This window comes from Oncorhynchus nerka, linkage group LG22, assembly GCF_034236695.1.
Source record: "Oncorhynchus nerka isolate Pitt River linkage group LG22, Oner_Uvic_2.0, whole genome shotgun sequence".
Classification (NCBI taxonomy): Eukaryota; Metazoa; Chordata; class Actinopteri; order Salmoniformes; family Salmonidae; genus Oncorhynchus; species Oncorhynchus nerka.
The window spans coordinates 65492464-65515208 of record NC_088417.1 but is presented as its reverse complement, the minus strand read 5'-3'; the positions used below and the strand labels follow the sequence as shown (position 1 = coordinate 65515208).

Below are 22745 nucleotides of genomic sequence, written 5' to 3'. Positions count from 1 at the left end.
ATGTAATAGTAATTAACACTAGGGTAGGGGGAACACAATAGACAGACACACTTAAATAGACACACTTAAAAACGGCAAATTAGTTCATAACATGTGTTTCATATAATTGTCTCGTAAGTGTATTTATTAATTTACCACTAGGATGATGCTAGACCTAGAACAGACAGTGAACCAGATAATGATGACGCTCAGGCCCATCATCAAGTTGAGGAAAGAAGAGGGGCAAGTAAGAGAGGAAAATGCCCCAGAAAGGTCAACAGAGGAGAACAAGGAGAATCACAGACAGGACAACAGAGGAGAACAAGGAGAATGTGTCAGTAGCATTACCGTCTGTGTGTGTGTAAGTAACAAGTAGCCTGTAAATTACTGCTTGCTGAAGTAATTTACAGGCTAGCCCAGTGCTCCAACAATGCCATTATAAATGTCACCCTGGACCCAGTACATTTAGTAATACAATCATTGGGGAATCCTCAGCTCCAAGTTTTGACATTTCAACATGTGGCGAGAGTTTCAACAACTTACTGTACAGCTGTGTATCATGAGCAATTTCACAATCAGGTTACCATATTATTCATCAATTGAGTCACTTTTTTTCTGTGATTCCAGGTTAGATTGGCTAAACATCATTGCTGTACCAATTTCAGAATCACTACCTTGCTGTTTTCTTTATTTCCTTAGCCGTACCAAAAGATGCATGTCCCCCCCTCAGAGGAAGAAGAGTTGTAAAGATTTTACAAACATTTCCCGTCTCCACCACCTCAACAACTGCTTGAAAAAGTCTTGGAAGGGATTAAAAGCGGGAACTAATTGTAAAATTAAATACATTTTCTGTTTGTTTGTGAGTGTGTGTGTGTGCTTGTGTGTGTCTGTGCGCTTGTGTACGTGCGTGCATGCTAGTGCGTGCGTTCTAACACTGCAGAGCCCAGCAGAGAGTCTCTGAATGTTTGCACTGCGGCCTTGGTGGTGGCGTGTGTAACTGTGTGCTTTTGTGTTTAACTGGTGTTATCACCTCAGTATCTGCCAGAAGGGCACGTGTCAGCAAAGTGATATGATCTCTATTCAACCATCCCTCTGAGGTTGGGACAGTAAGAGAATCCTGGCCCACCTGTGTACAATCTCTCTCTCTCTCGTTCTCTCTCTCTTCTATCCTCTATCCTCCATCCTCTATCCTCCATCCTCCATCCTCCATGCCGCAGGGGCCCCTTGGCTCAGCTTGTTTGTATGAGGCAGGAAGGGAGGGGGGATAGATGTTTGCTCTGGCAACAGGAAGTGAGGGTGGCTTAAGAGCAGACAGAAAAACGCATAGATGCCTGTAGCAAATGTGCTCTCAGGGTATGTTTAGAGATTTGACAATTAGGCTATTCCTCCCACTCATTCCTAACATATTGATGGTGAGAAACTGAAATGATCAAGACAGTTGTGTCCACCCGACATCTCAAAGAGAAGGGAACATAATTGTAGGGATTACTGATGATGATATGTTCAAATCTGTAATACAAAAGCAATGGTCCAACATACAAATACCAATCAAACCCACAATCTTTTTCAAAGACAAATCAGTACAGTGACACATGAATCAATATGTAAAAGTCATGAGGAAATTAGCCAAATCATATGTTTGTTGTCTTTATGTTATTTGTGTTGCCATGGTATTATATATCTGCTATATGGCCAGTTATTTCAAAAGCACCAACAACTTCCTCTTTTAACTCCTCTAATGAAAACAAGAAGGGAGTGAGGGGAGAGTACTCTGTCTTTTTCCCTTTCCTATGGTTTAATTTATCATCCCTAACTTAATATGTATCTTTGTGTCTAAGAGAGGATTGAGTATGTTCATTAATTGTGGCAGTTCCGACACTAAACTGCCTTTGTGTGTGTGTGTGGGGGGAGAGGGAGGGAGGAGGGTGGTCTTAACCCATGTTGGATGCTATTTCCATTTCAGGGCGGCCTGACCCTTGCTGAGGGGGGAACGTTTTTTACTCCCTCTCTCTCTCACTGGAGGAGGAGGAGGGTGTTCACAAATTACATGCAGACTTTCTGCATCAAGTGTCAGCCCTGCAAGAGGAATTTCTCTCTTCCCTCAGAGCGTTCTCTCAGCCTGGTGAACTTCTTCACCCTAATGGACCCAGAGAGGAGTGAGTGACTAGCGGAGGTGCAGAATCTTTTCAGGGGGGGAACAGGACACATGGAATATGGCTCACACTGTGAAAACCCCACTGCGGAGGTCCTTCAGTGAGCATGTGAAAGTCTCCACCAACAAGGCTTGGGATGTATTCTGGAAGAGTGCGAGGGAGAAAAGGCTTTGCGGTAAGTGTTGGACTTGACTGTACTTTCACACATTGACCAATTGTTTTGAGTGTGTGGCCACACACACTGCTCTAATGGCTTGTTGACTCAAACTTTGGGCGGGATTCAATCTGTATCGCAGAAGTAACGTGGAAGATCCGCGTTATAGCTTGATTGATGTATAAAGGCAATCGTCCCACGTTTGTGGAGAATGCCTTCACGTTAAAAGCTGCATATGTTGGCTCAATCGTAAATTACCTTTACATTTTAGCACAGAACTTCCACTATACTTCCGTGATACATATTGAATCCAGCCCTTTAAGTAGTAATGGATCTTCTGGCTTCACTGTTGTATTTACGCAACAATCAATAGTTACATTGACTTGACAGTTGTCTGTCTAACCCATAAATCCTTTATCAAATCATTTTCGCTTTCACCAAAACTGACAATCCACTCCACACTCCACTCACCTCACAGCTGTATCGTGTTAAACCTCTCAGTGTTTCACGCTCCAATCCCAGTCCTACATACCATTGAGGTATTTTCCCATGATTGTGTGTCAATCAAAACATAATGTGGAATAATACTAATGAAAAAAACCTCCTGTGTGTAGCTAGTGTCCTGCTGAGGGGTCAGTGGCCCATGGCCTCTGGTGGGCTGTCAGTGGGGGGAGCTGTCACCGGAGTAGGAGCTTCATGGTTCTCATACAGAGACCTGTTGAGATGACCTGGATTCCTCTGCGGGCTTTATGAATTTCAGGGCTTGTGCGTTACGAGTGTGTGCCATGTGTCCATTCGTTATGCTTTCACTCACACATGCACATACAGAAGTATGCACACACACAACGCTTCAGCATAGTCTTATGAGCTATACGTTGCTTTTCAACACATGCAGATATGCACACATGCATGCATATGAATGTGCACACACACGCAAAGCTGTCATTCAAATTCACCTCAGTTTCAGCTGTGTGGTGTCATCTTTGAGGTGTCATTGAACTCAAATCCTATGCATTTGATGCCAACAAATGTCTCTTCAGGCTGAGAGATAATATCAGAAAACCAGCTGTGTGTTCATATTGCAGTCCTCTCAACATGTGTGTTGGATTAATGACACCACACAGTGACGTTGGTTAGTTGAGCTCACCCATTGGCTGGGGGTAATTACACAATGCTAGCTAGCTGTGGCGGTGTGCATATCATTAGGGAACTTGGAATGGCACAGGCACTAGGAATAGGCTTCCTGCCAGCTCTAACGGGAAAAAGGCCCCCCAAGGGACCTTATGAGCAAAGCTCTTTCTCTCCCTCCATGTTTCTCTATTTCCCTCTCTCTTTCACACTCTTTCTCACTAATTCCCGCATGCATATGATGTTTTATTTATTGCACTCATCTCTCTCGCTTTCTCTCTCTCTCTGCCCTACTGCAGTGTGCATTTCACAAGGAGGAGCCACTGTCCGTCATACATCACAAACCTGTCCTAATATTTACACCCACACTAAAGAGTCATAACTCTGGCCAAATATGGTGTTCCATTCAAACGCCGCAACGCTCATCCAAACAGCACCTCTGCCAGATGTAGTCTATAAACAGACCCTCCGCCAGATGTAGTCTATAAACAGACCCTCTGCCAGATGTAGTCTATAAACAGACCCTCTGCCAGATGTAGTCTATAAACAGCACCTCTGCCAGATGTAGTCTATAAACAGACCCTCTGCCAGATGTAGTCTATAAACAGCACCTCTGCCAGATGTAGTCTATAAACAGCACCTCTGCCAGATGTAGTCTATAAACAGCACCTCTGCCAGATGTAGTCTATAAACAGCACCTCTGCCAGATGTAGTCTATAAACAGACCCTCTGCCAGATGTAGTCTAGATGTGTAGTCTATAAACAGCACCTCTGCCAGATGTAGTCTATAAACAGCACCTCTGCCAGATGTAGTCTATAAACAGCACCTCTGCCAGATGTAGTCTACAAACAGCACCTCTGCCAGATGTAGTCTACAAACAGCACCTCTGCCAGTCAAATGTGATACTGCAAGCGAGGCGTGCGTCATTCCACTGAGTCGCCACAGAGCTTCTCACAAGTCAGAGCCAAAGAAAATAGCATGGAACAGCGGAAGAGAGAGGAGCAGGCCTTGCAGGGCTCTGAAGTAAACATCTGGCTGTGGGAAGGCAGGGGTGGATGGTGGATGGGGATGTTTGAGGCCATGTGCTTTATCTGCTTTCTGTCAGAAAGGCAGAGGGACGTGGATGGGTGTGGAAGGGGTGGGGGGGGGGGGGTTGTGTGATGGCCAGCTGGAAAAGCACAGAGCTGGAAGTTTCAGAGAACACCACAGTACATCTACAGTTGAAGTCGGAAGTTTACATACACCTTAGCTAAATACATTTGAACTCAGTATTTCACAATTCCTGACATTTAATCTGATTTAAAAATGCTCTGTCTTAGGTCAGTTAGGATCACCACCTTATTTCAAGAAAGTGAAATGTCAGATTAACAGTAGAGAGAATTATTTATTTCAGCTTTTATTTCTTTCATCACATTCCCAGTGGGTCAGAAGTTTACATTACACTCAATTAGTATTTGGTAGCATTGCCTTTAAATTGTTTAAATTGGGTCAAACGTTTCGGGTAGCCTTCCACAAGCTTCCCACAATAAATTGGGTGAATTTTGGCCCATTCCCCCTGACAAAGCTGGTGTAACTGAGTCAGGTTTGTAGGCCTCCTTGCTCGTTCACACTTTTTCAGTTCTGCCCACAAATGTTCGATTGGATTGAGGTCAGGGCTTTGTGAAGGCCACTTCAATACCATTACTTTGTTGTCCTTAACTTCTTGCGTCGAGTAATCCCGTATCCGGGAGCGTAGTCATAGCCTCAAGCTCATTACCATAACGCAAAGTTAACGATTCATGAAAATCGCAAATGAAATGAAAGAAATATATTCACTCACAAGCTTAGCCTTTTGTTAACAACACTGTCATCTCAGATTTTCAAAATATGCTTTTCAACCATAGCTACGCAAGCATTTGTGTAAGAGTATTGATAGCTAGCATAGCATTAAGCCTAGCATTCAGCAGGCAACATTTTCACAAAAACAAGAAAAGCATTAAAATAAAATCATTTACCTTTGAAGAACTTCAGATGTTTTCAATGAGGAGACTCTCAGTTAGATAGCAAATGTTCATTTTTTCCAAAAAGATTATTTGTGTAGGAGAAATCGCTCCGTTTTGTTCATCACGTTTGGCTAAGAAAAAAATAATAATATCGACAGAAACATGGCAAACGTTGTTTAGAATCAATCCTCAAGGTGTTTTTCACATATCTATTCGATGATAAATCATTCGTGGCAGTTGGGTTTCTCCTCGGAAGCAAATGGAAAAATACACGCAGCTGGAGATTACGCAATAATTGCGACGGAGGACACCAAGCGAGCACCTGGTAGATGTAGTGTAAAATGGTCAATCTTCCAATGATATGCCTACAAATACGTCACAATGCTGCAGACACCTTTGGGAAACGACAGAAAGTGTAAGCTCATTCCTGGCCCATTCACAGCCATATAAGAAAGACATTGGAACACAGCGCCTTCAAAATCTGGGGCACTTCCTGTTTGAAATTTCATCTTGGTTTCGCCTGTAGCATGAGTTCTGTGGCACTCACAGACAATATCTTTGCAGTTTTGGAAACGTCAGAGTGTTTTCTTTCCAAAGCTGTCAATTATATGCATAGTCGAGCATCTTTTTGTGACAAAATATCTTGTTTAAAACGGGAACGTTTTTTAATCCAAAAATTAAAAGAGCGCCCCCTATATCGAAGAAGTTAAGCCATTTTTCCACAACTTTGGGAGTATGCTTGGGGTCATTGTCCATTTGGAAGACCCATTCGTGACCAATATATCCACATAATTTTCCGTCCTCATGATGCCATCTATTTTGTGAAGTGCACCAGTCCCTCCTGCATCAAAGCACCCCCACAACATGATGCTGCCACCCCTGTGCTTCATGGTTGGGATGGTGTTCTTCGGCTTGCAAGCCTCCCCTTTCTCCTCCAAACATGGTCATTATGTCCAAACAGTTCTATTTTTGTTTCATCAGACCAGAGGACATTTCTCCAAAAAGTACAATCTTTGTCCCCATGTGCAGTTGCAAACCATAGTCTGGATTTGTTTATGGCGGTTTGGAGCAGTAGCTTCTTCCTTGCTGAGTGGCCTTTCAGGTTATGTTGATATACAGTGGGGCAAAAAAGTATTTAGTCAGCCACCAATTGTACAAGTTCTCCCACTTAAAAAGATGAGAGGTCTGTAATTTTCATCATAGGTACACTTCAACTATGACAGACAAAATGAGGGGGGGAAATCCAGAAAATCACGTTGTAGGATTTTTCATGAATTTATTTGCAAATTATGGTGGAAAATAAGTATTTGGTCACCTACAAACAAACAAGATTTCTGGCTCTCACAGACCTGTATCTTCTTCTTTAAGAGGCTCCTCTGTCCTCCACTCCTTACCTGTATTAATGGCACCTGTTTGAACTTGTTATCAGACACCTGTCCACAACCTCAAACAGTCACACTCCAAACTCCACTATGGCCAAGACCAAAGAGCTGTCAAAGGACACCAGAAACAAAATTGTAGACCTGCACCAGGCTGGGAAGACTGAATCTGCAATAGGTAAGCAGCTTGGTTTGAAGAAAGCAACTGTGGGAGCAATTATTAGGAAATGGAAGACATACAAGACCACTGATAATCTCCCTCGATCTGGGGCTCCACGCAAGATCTCACCCCGTGGGGTCAAAATGATCACAGCAAAAATCCCAGAACCACACGGGGGGACCTAGTGAATGACCTGCAGAGAGCTGGGACCAAAGTAACAAAGCATACCATCAGTAACACACTACGCCGCCAGGGACTCAAATCCTGCAGCGCCAGACGTGTCCCCCTGCTTAAGCCAGTACATGTCCAGGCCCGTCTGAAGTTTGCTAGAGAGCATTTGGATGATCCAGAAGAAGATTGGGAGAATGTCATATGGTCAGATGAAACCAAAATATAACTTTTTGATAAAAACTCAACTCGTCGTGTTTGGAGGACAAAGAATGCTGAGTTGCAGAAAATATTTGGAGGGAGTTGAAAGTCTGTGTTGCCCAGCAACAGCCCCAAAACATCACTGCTCTAGAGGAGATCTGCATGGAGGAATGGGCCAAAATACCAGCAACAGTGTGTGAAAACCTTGTGAAGACTTACAGAAAACGTTTGACCTCGGTCATTGCCAACAAAGGGTATATAAGTATTGAGTATTGAGTATTGAGATAAACTTTTGTTATTGACCAAATACTTATTTTACACCATAATTTGCAAATAAATTCATTAAAAATCCTACAATGTGATTTCCTGGATTTTTTTTTTCTCATTTTGTATGTCATAGTTGAAGTGTACCTATGATGAAAATTACAGGCCTCTCATCTTTTTAAGTGGGAGAACTTGCACAATTGGTGGCTGACTAAATACTTTTTTGCCCCACTGTAGGACTCGTTTTACTGTGGATATCGATACTTTTGTACCTGTTTACTCCAGCATCTTCACAAGGTCCTTCGCTGTTGTTCTGGGATTGATTTGCACTTTTCACACCAAAGTACGTTCATCTCTAGGAAACAGAATGCGTGGCCTTCCTGAGCGGTTTGATGGCTGTATGGTCCCATGGTGTTTATACTTGCATACTGTTGTTTGTACAGATGAACGTGGTACCTTCAAGCATTTGAAAATTGCTCCCAAGGATGAACCAGACTTGTGGAGGTCTAAAAAATAATTTCTGAGGTCTTGGCTGATTTCTTTTGATTTCCCCGTGATTTCAAGCAAAGAGGCACTGAGTTTGAAGGTAGGCCTTGAAATACATCCACAGGTACACCTCCAATTGACTCAAATTATGTCAATTAGCCTATCAGAACCTTCTAACGCCATGACATTATTTTCTGGAATTTTCCAAGCTGTTTAAAGGCACAGTCAACTTAGTGTATCTAAACTTTCTGACCCACTGGAATTGTGATACAGTGAATTATGAAATAATCGGTCTGTAAACAATTGTTGGAATTGCACAAAGTAGATGTCCTAACCGACTTGCCAAAACTATAGATTGTTATTAACAAGAAATTTGTGGAGTGGTTGAAAAATGTGTTTGATTGACTCCAACCTAACTGTATGTAAACTTCTACTTCAACTGTATCTTTCTGTTACTGTATCTCGCACATTCCTCTTTTTTCGCTCGGTCCATCTCTTTTTCAGTCTTCTTATTTTTTGTCTTCTTATTTCCTCTTCTCACCATCAAAATTATACATTTGGATTAGCTAACAACGTGCCATTGGAACACAGGAGTGATGGTTTCTGATAATGGGCTTCTATACGCCTATGTAGATATTCCATAGAATATCTGCCGTTTCCAGCTACAACAGTCATTTACAACATGAACAATTTCTACACTGTATTTCTGATCAATTTGATGTTATTTTAATGGACAAAAAATGTGCTTTACTTTCAAAAACAATAACATTTCTAAGTGACACCAAACTTTTGAACGGTAGCGTAGGTCCTCTGTTTCTTGAAATGACTGGCACAGCTGTTCACAAAGGTTCATTTGGAAGGGATGTAAATACTGCACACATGTTGCTCTTATTAACAAAGGTAAGGATTGCCACCCAGTGTTCTCACTATCGCTCTCTATCTTTGGTAAATATTCAACTGTTTTCTGAAATTCTGTCATTTTGTCTCGAAACTTACTTCACAAAATTGGTACATCTGGACCAAAGCACGTTTGTTAAAAAACAATTATCTTCAGATAACCTCTGAAGTTTCTTACATATCTTACCTGCTTCATCAGAAAACAAAGCTCCTTGGTCAGTTCTGTCCCTCAATGCAGAAAAAGCCTTTGATTGACTAGAATGCATAGGAGATTGGTGGAGTGTAATTAGTGGAATGATATCAAATACATCAAACACATGGTTTGATGCCATTCCATAGTCTCAGTTCCAGCCATTATTTTGAGCCGTCCTCCCCCAGCAGCCTCTACTGCTTGAATGGTCATATCTTTGGTTGGTTTATGAACATGTGGGACTCCAATTTCATTAATATAATTAAAATACTGTACGCCAATCCCTCAGCCAGAGTAATATCAGGTAATACCTGATCTGTTCTGTTCAGAATAACTAGAAGTATCAGGCAAAGTGATCCTATCAAACCTCTGCTGTTTTTATTATCTATGAAGCCCCTGGCCCAGGCAAATTACACCAATATCTCTCAATTCTACGAATCACGTCATCTCATTATATGCCGATGATATCTTACTTTATCTAGACAATGTACCGTATCTCAATCCCTCCCAAAAGCTTTGAAGATCATAGACAAATATAGCTTCATCTTAAGTTAGAAAATAAATCTAACCAAATCTTCCCTGCTGCCACTCAAGACCACAATGGAGGACTCCATCTGTACTTATGGAATCTCAATTGTTCCCCATTTTAAATATTTGGGAATAGATATATTTCCTTCCTTAGACAGAACCATTTCCAGAAATGTTTACAGAACGTTCAAATCAATTCAAACCTCAGTAAATGGACTAATTTCCAAGTTACTTTAACAGGAAGAATATCTATTGTGAAAATGAATATATTGCCATGGCTGAATTTTTGTAGTTCAATGTTTCCCTTGTCTCCCCCTTCTGGTATTGAGATAAAATCCATAGTGCGGTTTCAAAATGTATATTGGAAGATTAGCGAGCCCGGATAAAATTAACAAACTTGCAAAGAGGGAAAGACGTAGGAGGACTATCCGTACCAAACTTTAAATTGTATTTCCAGGCACAAGCATTTCATTCCATCCTGAATAGATTTAGACATGATTCTTCCAGCCCCTAGCTGAGTGTAGACAGAAAGATGGTATCTCCTATTGCCCTGGAAGAGGTGGTCTTCACTGATATATCCCTATACATCAAAAAGTCTAAGCCATTGGGGGGTGGGACAAAAAAGACAGTCAAAAGATGAATCATAAGGAATAAGGTTTTGAAGTCTCTGTCCTATATCTATGAGAAATATTAAAGCTTAGGAATTTTTTTATTTACACATATTTAACCAGTTATTTTTGTTGGCACATCCTTCCATTAGTTTGTATGGGTTACCTTCAGACGAGTCTCCTGTGACACTTGTAGAGCAAAACAGGTCATAGAGAACACCATCGTGTTCAGGAGAGACATAAGTTTATGGGCCTGTTTCGGAACCCACAGACGTTTTCGTGAGAAGACCAATTTCCGGGATGTCTCGTGGTCTGACAAACACTACTGTAGCTCTGCCACCTTCGACCGCAGATGCCGAAGGGAGACATAGGCGGATGCGGTGGATTGAGATGCAGTCCATGCTAAAAAAACAAATATATCTAGCTTATACTGCCAGATTTTGATGAGGATTTTTTATTATGTTCCTTAGATTGATCACATGTGCGTCAATAGACTCTTAAGGATTAAACCATGTAAACTACGCTTTGGTCCTATTATTGCTCACATAATTTTTTTTTTTTACAAATGTAACTGGGAATCAAAATGGCATGCCCATACTCCAATGTTTCACAATAATGCCTGACGATCTGGAGGGCAGCCTTTTGCATCACCCCCAATGGTCCAAATGTGGAATTCGTATCCTTGTCGATATCATGGACAATTTGAGAACATTCCAAGATTTGAACGGCACATATGGAGTACCAGTCAAAAGTTTGGACACACCTACTCATTCAAGGGTTTTTCTTTATTTTTACTATTACATCAAAACTATGAAATAACACATGGAATCCTGTAGTAACCAAAAAATGTTAAACAAATAATTTAATATATTTTATATTTTTGAATCTTCAAAGTAGGCACCCTTTGCCTTGATGACAGATTTGCACATCCTTGGCATTCTCTCAACCAGCATCACCTGGAATGTTTTTCTAACAGTCTTGAAGGAGTTCCCACATATGCTGAGCACTTGTTGGCTGCTTTTCCTTGACTCTGCGGTCCAACTCATCACAAACCATCTCAATTGGGTTGATGTCGGGTGATTGTGGAGGCCAGGTCATCTGATGCAGCACTCTCCTTGGTCAAATAGCACTTACACAGCCTGCAGGTGTGTTGGGTCATTGTCCTGTTCAAAAAACAAATTATAGTTCCACTAAGGGCAAACCAGATGGGATGGCATATCTCTGCGAAATGCTTTGGTAGCCATGCTGGTTAAGTGTGCCTTGAATTTTTTTTTTTTAATCACTGACAGCGTAACCAGCAAAGCACCCCCACACCATCATTCCTCCTCCTCCATGCTTCACGGTGGGAACCACACATGCGGAGATCATCTGTTCACCTACTCTGCGTTTCACAAAGACACGGCAGACTTCCACCCATCTAATGTCCGTTGCTTGTGTTTCTTTGCCCAACCAAGTCTCTTCTTCTTATTGGTGTCCTTTAGTAGTATTTTTTTAGGCAATTCGACCACGAAGGCCTGATTCATGCAGGCTCATTTGACAGTTGATGTTGAGATGTGTCTGTTACTTGAACTCTGTGAAGCATTTATTTGGGCTGCAATTTCTGAGGCTGGTAACTCTAATGAACTTATCCTCTGCAGCAGAGGTAACTCTGGGTCTACCTTTCCTGTGGTGCTCCTCATGAGAGCCAGTTTCATCATAGCGCTTGATGGTTTTTGCGACTGCACTTGAAGAAACTTTCAAAGTTCTTGAAATGTTCCGTATTGACTGACCTTCATGTCTTCAAGTAATGATGGACTGTCATTTTTTTTTTGCTTATTTGAGCTGTTCTTGCCATAATATGGACTTGGTCTTTTATCAATTAGGGCTATCTTCTGTATACCACCTCTACCTTGTAACAACACAGGTGATTGGCTCAAATGCATTAAGAAGGAAAGAAATTCCACAAATTAACTTCTAACAAGGCACACCTGTTAATTGAAATGCATTCCAGGTAACTACCTCGTGAAGCTGGTTGAGAGAATGCCAAGAGTGTGCCAACCTGTCAAGGAAAAGGGTGGCTACTTTGAAGAATCTGAAATATAACATATATTTTGATTTGTTTAAAACTTTTTTGGTTACTACAGGATTCCATATGTGTTATTTCATAGTTTTCATGACTTCACTTGTATTCTGCAATGTATAAAATAGTACAAAATTAAGAAAACCCCTTGAATGAGTAGGTGTGTCCAAACATTTGACTGTTACTGTACATTACCAGGCAATTCCTTTTTTTCTATATTTACAACTTAGGTCAGCTATGCTGGCCTATGGAGTCCCTTGGGAACACAACCACCAAACCATCCAATGACGGGATTTAGAAATAAATTATCTGGGCTCCCAAAAGGACTGATCTCCATAATATATTAACAACTTTTGGAAAGCTCTTATTCTGAGCTTGTCATTACTAAAGTAGGGTCCACATATCTAAGTGAATCTTAACAACTTTTTAACTGGAACGAAATATGGAAAGAATATGACCTTGGCATCTTTTAATCCGAACCATTAACTTCACAGACTGTATTTAACACCATTGAAAACCTTTACGATGAAATTAGCTCCAACTCCCAACTGTTCACTGTGTCCCCTAAATCAAGTAGGCACATTCCTTAATATAATGTGGGAGTGCTTCTGGGACAAATGTTAAATGCTTCTGGGACAAAGTTACAAAATTAATTTAGATGTGCATAAATGTAAATATTGAATGCGTTGCATCTACTATGATACTTAATTATGATAGCTCCTTGAATCTCAGTCATTCAAAGACGATTACTACTGGCAGACAGTACTGTCGCAAACAAGATGTTGGCACTTAGATGGCAATCACCCCACTCTCTCCCAATTCACTAGTGGATACAGCCATTTAAAAAAATTATAACAATATAATTATTGACAATCTCAGTGGGGGGTTGGATGGAAACATGTCCAGGGGGAATGGGACGGGGAGTTGGGGGTGTAGGCCCACCTCTCCCCCCTTTTTACAGCCTTACGGGTTACATGCAGTATAAACTGTGTAAATTGACATGAATATTCACTTGTATACTTGTATCCCCCAACCTCCCAAAATACAAAGCAAAAAAAACTATTGGAGATGATACGAAACACCAATTTTCTGCCGATCCTTCACTTTGTTTTTAGGCTCAGAAAACTTGGGGGTGGGGAACCCTAACCTACAGTGTAAGCATGACACTTCATTTAGAGTAAACTTGACTTTTTCTTAGTGCTGATGCTGTTACGCTGATTTCAGTGTAGAGATAACACCTGTAGTGTTACAGTAAATCATTTTAGGTGTTGTTTTAACACTATATGGTGTAAAGCCTTATTTTCATATTTCCCAGGGTGCCTTTTGTTTTTGAGTGAATTGTAGAGTTACCACCCTCGACTCTATTTGTTAGTGACAGAGACATGGTATTGCTTTTTTTTGTTTTAAAGGCTTTATAACAACGTTTTAACATGGTTTTATAACAAGTGAGTACCTAGAGGAATGCCATAATTAAAATGTAACTATATGCCAGTACAATACATATATCAGATGGCCTAGTTTTACTATAACATAGATGGAACTGTTTTACTCTTCAAAGTGTAAAAAACTAAATCTGGTTATTAACACCAACATCGGGGGTTCTTTTTTGTATACCACTGAGTGTTACTTTCACTCTTACAGAGTGAATTGAACTCCTGAATCAACACTAGAAATGTTACACTGAAAAATCCACACTGGCCAATTTGTTGTGCAGTGTATAGTATCTATCGCAGGCTCCAGATCTCCAGTCTTTTCCCCTCTCTGAGCTGCCTGCCCGCCTGCCTCATCAGCAATATTACCTCACTCTGAGAACCAGGGCCATGTGCTCCACCTGTCACTGCCTCCCTGTGCTCAAATGAAAGACTCAGGGGGTAGTAAGTGTATGTGGGGGGGGTTGCATATCTCGGTGTGTGTAACATATGATATACTCAAAGGTACTGAGGTGTGTGTATGGGGGTTGGGGAGAGAAGTGTAAGGTGTGTAGTATATAGGAGAAAGAGGAAGAAGTGGGAGTGTGTGTAAGGGGGGTCCGGGGGTTCCTGTTCTGATGCAGAGCAGGCCTGTTTGAGCTGAACGATTACAGTTAGAAAGACTTACCAGATGGGGCAATGCAGAAAAAACTGCTGGGAAAAAAGTAAAGGAAGGGGAGTCGGATTACAAGTTCCTCCTGGCAAAGAGAATATGTGAAAAATCTATGACCTACTTAGAGATAGGTTCTCCACCGCCTTCTTTTGGAGACCATTAATATTTTAGAGTTTAGGGCTTCCTTCCAAATCATTTTATCAGATATTGTTTGATATCAATACATTTGATCTGGATAAAATGTCTCCTATTCAAAACACTTCAAGCAAAAACATCTGTCACAAGTATTCTCACAGACAGTCTGAAAATGGTTAATCTCTCTGGGCTTTTCCAATAGAATTAGAGTTGCCCAATACTTTGAAGTGCTCTGAGTGGTTAAGGGAAGTTTTGTACACAGCTCTTATTAAATTTACAGCAGAAATGTTAGGTTCAGAACAGCTATTCTGATTCTTGTCTTTGCCTGGCCACATTTGAACTTGGTCTCCAGATCTGTTTGCATTCTAACCCTATCCTCTGTCATACATTGTTCGCTCAACCATGTTTAGCCATATACACATTCTAGACTCCATAATAACTGTCCCTGATCAGTCCCTGATGAAGTACTATTAGCCAAATCTGTACAATACCATGCATTTGTCTTGATAACAATTATAACTGTATCATAACTGTACCTAGTCTTTGCATGATTAGTCAACCATGTAAAGCCAGGTCTCAAGATCTGCCCTTGCTGACCCATGGTGAGAGAGTAACCGTAAATCAACTACGCTGTTGGGTTAATGGCCTCGACCCAGAATGAACACACACACACACATGCACACACAACACACAGAATATATATGAGGATGTGACTGCCTTCTTGCCACAGTTAACCTCTGGACACATGTAAATCTATTAGTATGACGCTATGTGTAAATCTGTTAGTTTAATGAGCTATTTACTATGTTTAACGGATGTGTGGGACAGCTTGGTATATGGTGAACAGAAAGACTGTCCATTTAATTAAAAGTAATAATGTAACAGTATTGCTTCCGTCCCTCTTCTCACCGAACCCTGGGACTCGAACCAGAGACCCTCTGAACATATCGACAACTGCCTCCCACGAAGCATCGTTAACTATCACTCCACAGAAGCCAGGGCCCTTGCAGAGCAAGAGAAACAACTACATCCAGGTCTCACAATGAGTGACATCACTGATTGAAACGGCACTAATCAAATAAAATCAAAGCTTATTTGTAACGTGTGCCGAATACAACCTTACAGTGAAATGCTTACTTACAGGCTCTAACCAACAGTGCAATGTCGAAGTAAAAAAAATATATTAGGTGAACAATAGATAAGTAAAGAAATAAAAACAACAATAAAAAAGACAGTGAAAATAACAGTAGCGAGGCGATATACAGTAGCGAGGCTATAACAGTAGCAAGGCTACAGCTGAAGTCGGATGTTTACATAAACCTTAGCCAAATACATTTAAACTCAGATGTTCACAAATCCTGACATTTAATCCTAGTACAAATTCTCTGTCTTGGGTCAGTTAGGATCACCACCTTATTTTAAGAATGTGAAATGTCAGAATAATAGTAGAGAGAATGATTTATTTCAGCTTTTATTTCTTTCATCACATTCCCAGTGGGTCCAAAATTTACATACACTCAATTAGTATTTGGTAGCATTGCCTTTAAATTGTTTCACTTGGGTCAAATGTTTTGGGTAGCCTACCACAAGCTTTCCTCAATAAGGTGGGTGAATTTTGGCCCATTCCTCCTGACAAAGCTGGTGTAACTGAGTCAGGTTTGTAGGCCTCCTTGCTCGCACACGCTGATTCAGTTCTTCCCACACATTTTCTGTAGGATTGAGGTCAGGGCTTTGTGATGGCCACTCCAATACCTTGACTTTGTTGTCCTTAAGATATTTTGCCGCAACTTGGGAAGTATGCATGTGGTCATTGTCCATTTGGAAGACCCATTTGCGACCAAGTCCTCATGAAGACATATATGAAGACATATATTTTGTGAAGCGCACCAGTCCTTCCTGCAGCAAAGCAACCCCACAACATGATGTTGCCACCCCCGTGCTTGGTTGGGTTGGTGTTCTTCGGCTTGCAAGCCTCCCCCTTTCTCCTCCAAACATGGTCATTATGGCCAAACAGTTATATCTTTGTTTCATCAGACCAGAGGACATTTCCCCAAAAAGTACTATCTTTGTCCACATGTGCAATTGTAAACTGTTGTCTGGATTTTTTATGGCGGTTTTGGAGCAGTGGCTTCTTCCTTGCTGAGCGGCCTTTCAGGTTATGTCGATATCGGACTTGTTTTACTGTGGATATAGATATTTTGTACCTGTTTCCTCCAGCATCTTCACAAGATCCTTTGCTGTTGATCTGGGATTGATTTGCACTTTTCCCACCTAAGTACGTTCAGCTCTAGGAGACAGAACTCGTCTCCTTCCTGAGCAGTATGATGGCTGTGTGGTCCCATGATGTTTATACTTGCATACTATTGGTTGTACAGATGAACGTGGTACCTTCAGGAATTTGAAAATTGCTCCCAAAGAAGAACCAGACTTGTGGAGGTCTACAATATTTTTCCTGAGGTCTTGGCTGATTTCTTTTTGATTTTCCCATGATGTCAAGCAAAGTTTGAAGTTAGGCCTTGAAATACATCCACAGGTACACCTCCAAATGACTCAAATTATGTCAATTAGCAGAACATTCTAAAGCCATGACATAATTTTCTGGAATTTTCCAAGCTCTTTAAAGGCACAAACAAATTAGTGTATGTAAACTTGTAAACTCCCACTGGGATTGTGATACAGTGAATCATAAGTGAAATAATCTGTCTGTAAACAATTGTTGGAAAATGTACTTGTGTCATACGCAAAGTAGATGTCCGAACCAACTTGTCAAAACTATAATTTGTTAACAAGAAATTTGTGGAGTGGTTGAAAAATGAATTTTAATGACTTCAACCTAAATGTATGTGAACTTCCAACTTCAACTGTATATACAGGCACCGGTTGGTAGGGCTAATTGAGGTAGTATGTACATTAATGTATAACTAAAGTGAGTATGCATATATGATAAACAGAGAGTAGCAGGAGCGTAAAAGTAGGGGGGTGAGGGGCACACAATGCAAATAGTCCGGGTAGCCATTTGATTACTTGTTCAGGAGTCTTATGGCTTGGGGGTAAAAACTGTTTAGATGCCTTTTTGTCCTAGACTTGGCACTATCCGATACCGCTTGCCATGCAGTAGTAGAGAGAACAGTGTATGACTGGGGAAGCTGGGGTCTTTGACCATTTTTAGGGCCTTCTTCTGACACCGCCTGGTGTAGAGGTCCTGGATGGCAGGCGCTTAGCCCCAGTGATGTACTGGACCATACGTACTACCCTCTGTAGTGCCTTAGGGTCGGAGGCTGAGCAGTTGCCGTACCAGGCAGTGATGCAACCAGTCTGGATGCTCTCGATGTTATAGCTGTAGAACCTTTTGAGGATCTGAGGACCTATGCCAAATCTTTTTAGTTTCCTAAGTGGGAATAGGCATTGTCGTGCCCTCTTCATGACTGTCTTGGTGTGTTTGGACCACTCTAGTTTGTTGGTGATGTGGACACCAAGGAAGCTCTCAACCTGCTCCACTACAGCCCCGTCGATGAGAATGGGGGTGTGCTCGGTCCTCCTTTTCCTGTAGTCCACAATCATCTCCTTAGTCTTGGTTACGTTGAGGGATAGGTTGTAATTCTGAAACGGCCAGGTCTCTGAACTCCTCCCTATAGGCTGTCCCATAGTTGTCGGTGAACAGGCCTACCACTGTTGTGTCATCGGCAAACTTAAACTTAATAATGGTGTTGGAGTCATGCCTGGCCATGCAGTCATGGGTGAACAGGGAGTACAGGAGGGGGCTGAGCACGCACCCCTGAGGGGCTCCAGTGTTGAGGATCAGCATGGCAGATGTGTTGCTACCTACTCTCACCACCTGGGGGCGGCCCGTCAAGAAGACCAGGATCCAGTTGCAGAAGGAAGTGTTTAGTTCCAGGATCCTTAGCTTACTGATGAGCTTTGTGTGTACTATGGTGTTGAATGCTGAGCTGTAGTCAATAAATAACATTCTCACTTACGTGTTCCTTTATCTGTTTGGGCAGTATGCAAATGTAGTGGGTCTAGGGTTTCTGGGATAATGGTGTTGATGTGAGCCATTACCAGCCTTTCAAAGCCCTTCATGGCTACGGACGTGAGTGCTACAGGTCTGTAGTCCTTCGTGTTCTTAGGCACAGGGACTATGGTGGGCTCCTTGAAACATGTTGGTATCACAGACTCAATCAGGGACATGTTGAAAATGTCAGGGACGGCACCTGCCAGTTGGTCAGCACATGCCTGGAGCACACGTTCCTGGTAATCCGTCTGTTTCCATCGGATCCGGTGTAGTACGATTCAATCTCAGCCCTGTATTGACGCTTTGCCTGTTTGATGGTTTGTCGGAGGGCATAGCAGGATTTCTTATAAGCACCTTGAAAGCGGCAGCTCTACCCTTTAGCTCAGTGCGAAGGTTGCCTGTAATCCATGGCTTCTGGTTGGGTTATGTACGTACAGTCACTGTGGGGATGACGTCCTCGATGTACTTATTGATGAAGCCAGTGACTGATGTGGTGTACTCCTCAATGTCATCGGAGGAATCCCGGAACATATTCCAGTCTGTGATAGCAAAACAGTCCAGTAGTTTAGCATCTGCTTCATCTGACCACTTTTTTATAGACTGAGTCACTGGTGCTTCCTGCTTTAATTTTTGCTTGTAAGCAGGAATCAGGAGGATATAATTGTGGTCGGATTTACTCTGATTGATAGAAATTAGGTAGGTTTCCAGTTTGCTTATTTCCTTATACAGCTGACTGAGTGCGGTCGTAATGCCAGCATCCGTCTGAGGTGGTAAATAAACAGCCACGAAAGTATAGCTGAAAACCCTCTAGGCAAATAGTGTGGTCTGCATTTTATTACAAGATACTCTACTTCAGGCGAGCAAAATCTAGAGACTTCTTTAGATTTTGTGCACCAGCTGTTGTTTTAAATATTCACAGACCGACCCCCCTCGTCTTACCGGAGTGTGATGTTCTATCTTGCCGGTGTAGCGTATATCTCGCTAGCTGAATATCCATGTCATCATTCATCCACGATTCCGTGAAACATAAGATGTTACAGTTTTTGATGTCCCGTTGGTAGGATATCTGTGATCGTACCTTGTCTAATTTATTGTCCAATGATTGCACGTTGGCGAGTAACATTAACGGTAACGGCAGCTTTCCAGCTCGCCTTCTGTGGTCCTTACGAGGCACCCAGCTCTGTGTCCTCTGTACCTACGTCTCTTCCTCTTGCAAATAACTGGGATGCTGGCCTTGTCAGGTATTCAGAGAATGTCCTTTTGCATCCTGCTTGTTGAAGAAAAACTCTTTGTATAATCCAAGGTGAGTGATCGCTGTCCAGATATCCAGAAGCTCTTTTTGCCGTAAAATACGGTTTCAGAAACTTTATGTACAAAATAAGTTACAAATAACGCGAAAAAAAACACATAATAGCACAATTGGTTGGGTGCCCGTAAAACTGCTGCCATTTCTTCCGGTGCCATTTTAAAACAAAATATATAGTATATATATATTTCTTTTAAACACGCACTGCTAACTAGCTAGCCATTTCACAGCGGTTACAATAGCATTGTGACGAAGCAAATAGTCTACATAGAGTGAATTCATCTCCATAAGCCGACACTGTACTCAACAATAAAATAAAAAAAACTGTTCCCCCCGTTGTTCCATAATAAAATAAATCACATTTTGCTACAAAAATGTTTTTCGGGGGGAAAAGATCTCCATGCAACGACAAGAAATATGAGATAGGCATGGTACATATTCTGTGGTATTTATTATCTTGGAGGAGGTTGACTGTAGCAGTTCCAGAGAGACCACTTGTGAAATGCATCAATAAACCCAAAGGGACTGTCACTGGAGTCAAATTCTACAAAGGCTCTCCAAAATGGCTGATGTACTTTCAATTCTCCTGGACACGCTGTCAAAGCACAGTGTTTTGGGCAGTACAATAGACGCTGGGGAGCCAGCAGCCTTTTAAGTCCTTTAGCAGAGTGAGTTCTTTTCTGAGGAGCCTTTGTGTGCCTCTTGACTTCTCTGCGGCCCTTGAGTGACTCAGAATGGAGAAGAGGGAGTCTGTTGTGTGTACTTAAAACCATTAAATGGCTCCGTTATCCCTCCTGTCAGACCTCGTTCACCTAAAGATAGGTACCTGTTGGGCTACTGGAGTGGTTTCACCTTCAAGCTCCCTCCTACAAAAAAAAAAATATATACAGTATATACTATATATATAGTGAAGATATATATTGTTTTACTGCAGCTACCAGCTACAGGAGGACACAGGCGCCCGCTCTCAATGAATGTAGACAGCCTGCTGTTGCCGCTCTGCTGATCATCCAATGGGAGGGGATAAGAGGTAACTGTGGGCCCTACCTTGGTTGGGTAACTGATTTGTGGCGTTTTGAAGGCCCTAAGTGAGATTTGTTGTTGCCATGACTTGTGCCATGTTAATGACATCTGAGTGAGAGTGACTAACAAAATCAATTTTGGGCTCCCTAGAGGTCAGAGACCCAGGGCACGTGCCATGTGTGCCTGGTCAGTATTCATCCATGATTACTACAAGTTTAGATAGCTGCCTAGACTAATTTACCAATTTAAAAATTGTTAGCTGACATGGCTAATTGAGTGACTGTCAGTGACTAACATAAAAACTGTTCGGGTTGAGACAATAGTAAGTTAAGACTACAGTAAATTGAGACAAGAGTTAATTGAAAAATCTATCCCCCGGGGAATATGATTTGTTAATGGGTCTCTGTCCATAACCGTGCAAATAGATACTTTTCTCAATCAGCACTTCTGTCTTAAAGTTGCAATCTGAAGTTGAAACAATAACAAAGTGGAAACCCCGCCACTGTTTTTCTTTACATTTTATTGTGTTACCAAGTGGGATTCAAATGTTTTTATTAAATAATAAATTACATAACTAAAATATAGTCAATGGGTAAGTATTCAGCTCCCTAAATCAATACATCTTAGGAACACCTTTGGCAGCGATTACAGCTGTCTTCTTGGGTAAGTCTCCAAGCTTTACACATCTGGATTGTGCAAAATTAGCCCATTATTATTTTCAAAATTCTTCATGCTCTGTTAATGTATTGGGGATCATGGCGAGACAGCAAATTTAAAGTCTTGCCATAGATTTTCAAACAGATTTAAGTCAAAACTGTAACTTGGCCACTCATTCACTGTCTTCTTGGTAAGAACGATTTGGTTTTGTATAGTAGGTTATCATCCTGCTGAATTCCTCTCCCGGTGTCTAGTGTATAGCAGACTGAAATGAGGAATGTAGGATTTTGCCTGTGCTTACTGTAGCTCCATCCCTTTTCTTTTCATCCTGAACAAATCCCCAGTATTTGCCGATGTCAAGCATACCCATACCATGATGACGCCACCACCATGCTTAAATAAGGAGGAAGTTACTATGTGAAGTGTTGTGTTGGATTTGCCCCAAACATAATTATATTCCTTTGCCATGTTTTTGTTGTTTTTTTGTATTACTTTAGTGCCTTGCTGCATACAAGATGCATGTTTTGTCATATTTTTATTTTGTATATTTGTATTCTTTTCACTCTGTCATTTAAGTCATTATGTATTTGATCCATCCTCAGTTTTCTCCCATCACAGCCATTGAACTCTGTAACTGTTTTAAAATCACCAATGGCCTCATGGTAACATCTCTGGGCAGTTTCATTCCTGTCATGCAGCTCAGTTCAGAAGGATGACTGTGTCTTTTATGTGTCTGTGTGGTTTAATACATAATAAACAGCATAATTATTAACTTGACCATGCTTAAAGATATATTTAATGTCTGATTTGTAATTGTTTCCCATTTACCAATCACTGCTCCTCTTTGAGGCTTTCAAAAAGCTGTTTGAAATTGACCTTAGTGTCATGTCCTGATCTGTTTCACCTGTCCTTGTGATTGTCTCCACCCCCTCCAGGTGTCGCTTATTTTCCCCAGTGTATTTATCCCTGTGTTTACTGTCTCTCTGTGACAGTTTGTCTTGTATGCTTCCAAGTCAACCAGCGGATTTCCCGTTCTCCTACTTTTTGCTATTCTCCTTTTTATAGTCCTCCCTGTTTTGACCCTTGCCTGTTTCTGGACTCTGTATCCGCCTGCCTGACCATTCTTCCTGCCTTGACCACGAGCCTGTTTGCCACTCCGTACCTCCTGGACTCTGATCTGGTCTTGACTTTTT

At 41.5% G+C, this 22745-nt stretch overlaps 1 protein-coding gene across 1 annotated transcript in view; it reads left to right on the top strand.

Moving 5' to 3' along the window:
• Positions 1 to 1985: 1985 nt before the first annotated feature.
• Positions 1986 to 22745, top strand: part of si:dkeyp-23e4.3 (rho GTPase-activating protein 7) — a 112375-nt gene continuing 91615 nt past the window's right edge. The window contains exon 1 of the mRNA XM_029627631.2: positions 1986 to 2307. Within this exon, the coding sequence (XP_029483491.2) occupies positions 2193 to 2307 (115 nt within the window). The 5' untranslated portion in view covers positions 1986 to 2192. The remainder of the gene's footprint in view (positions 2308 to 22745) is intronic.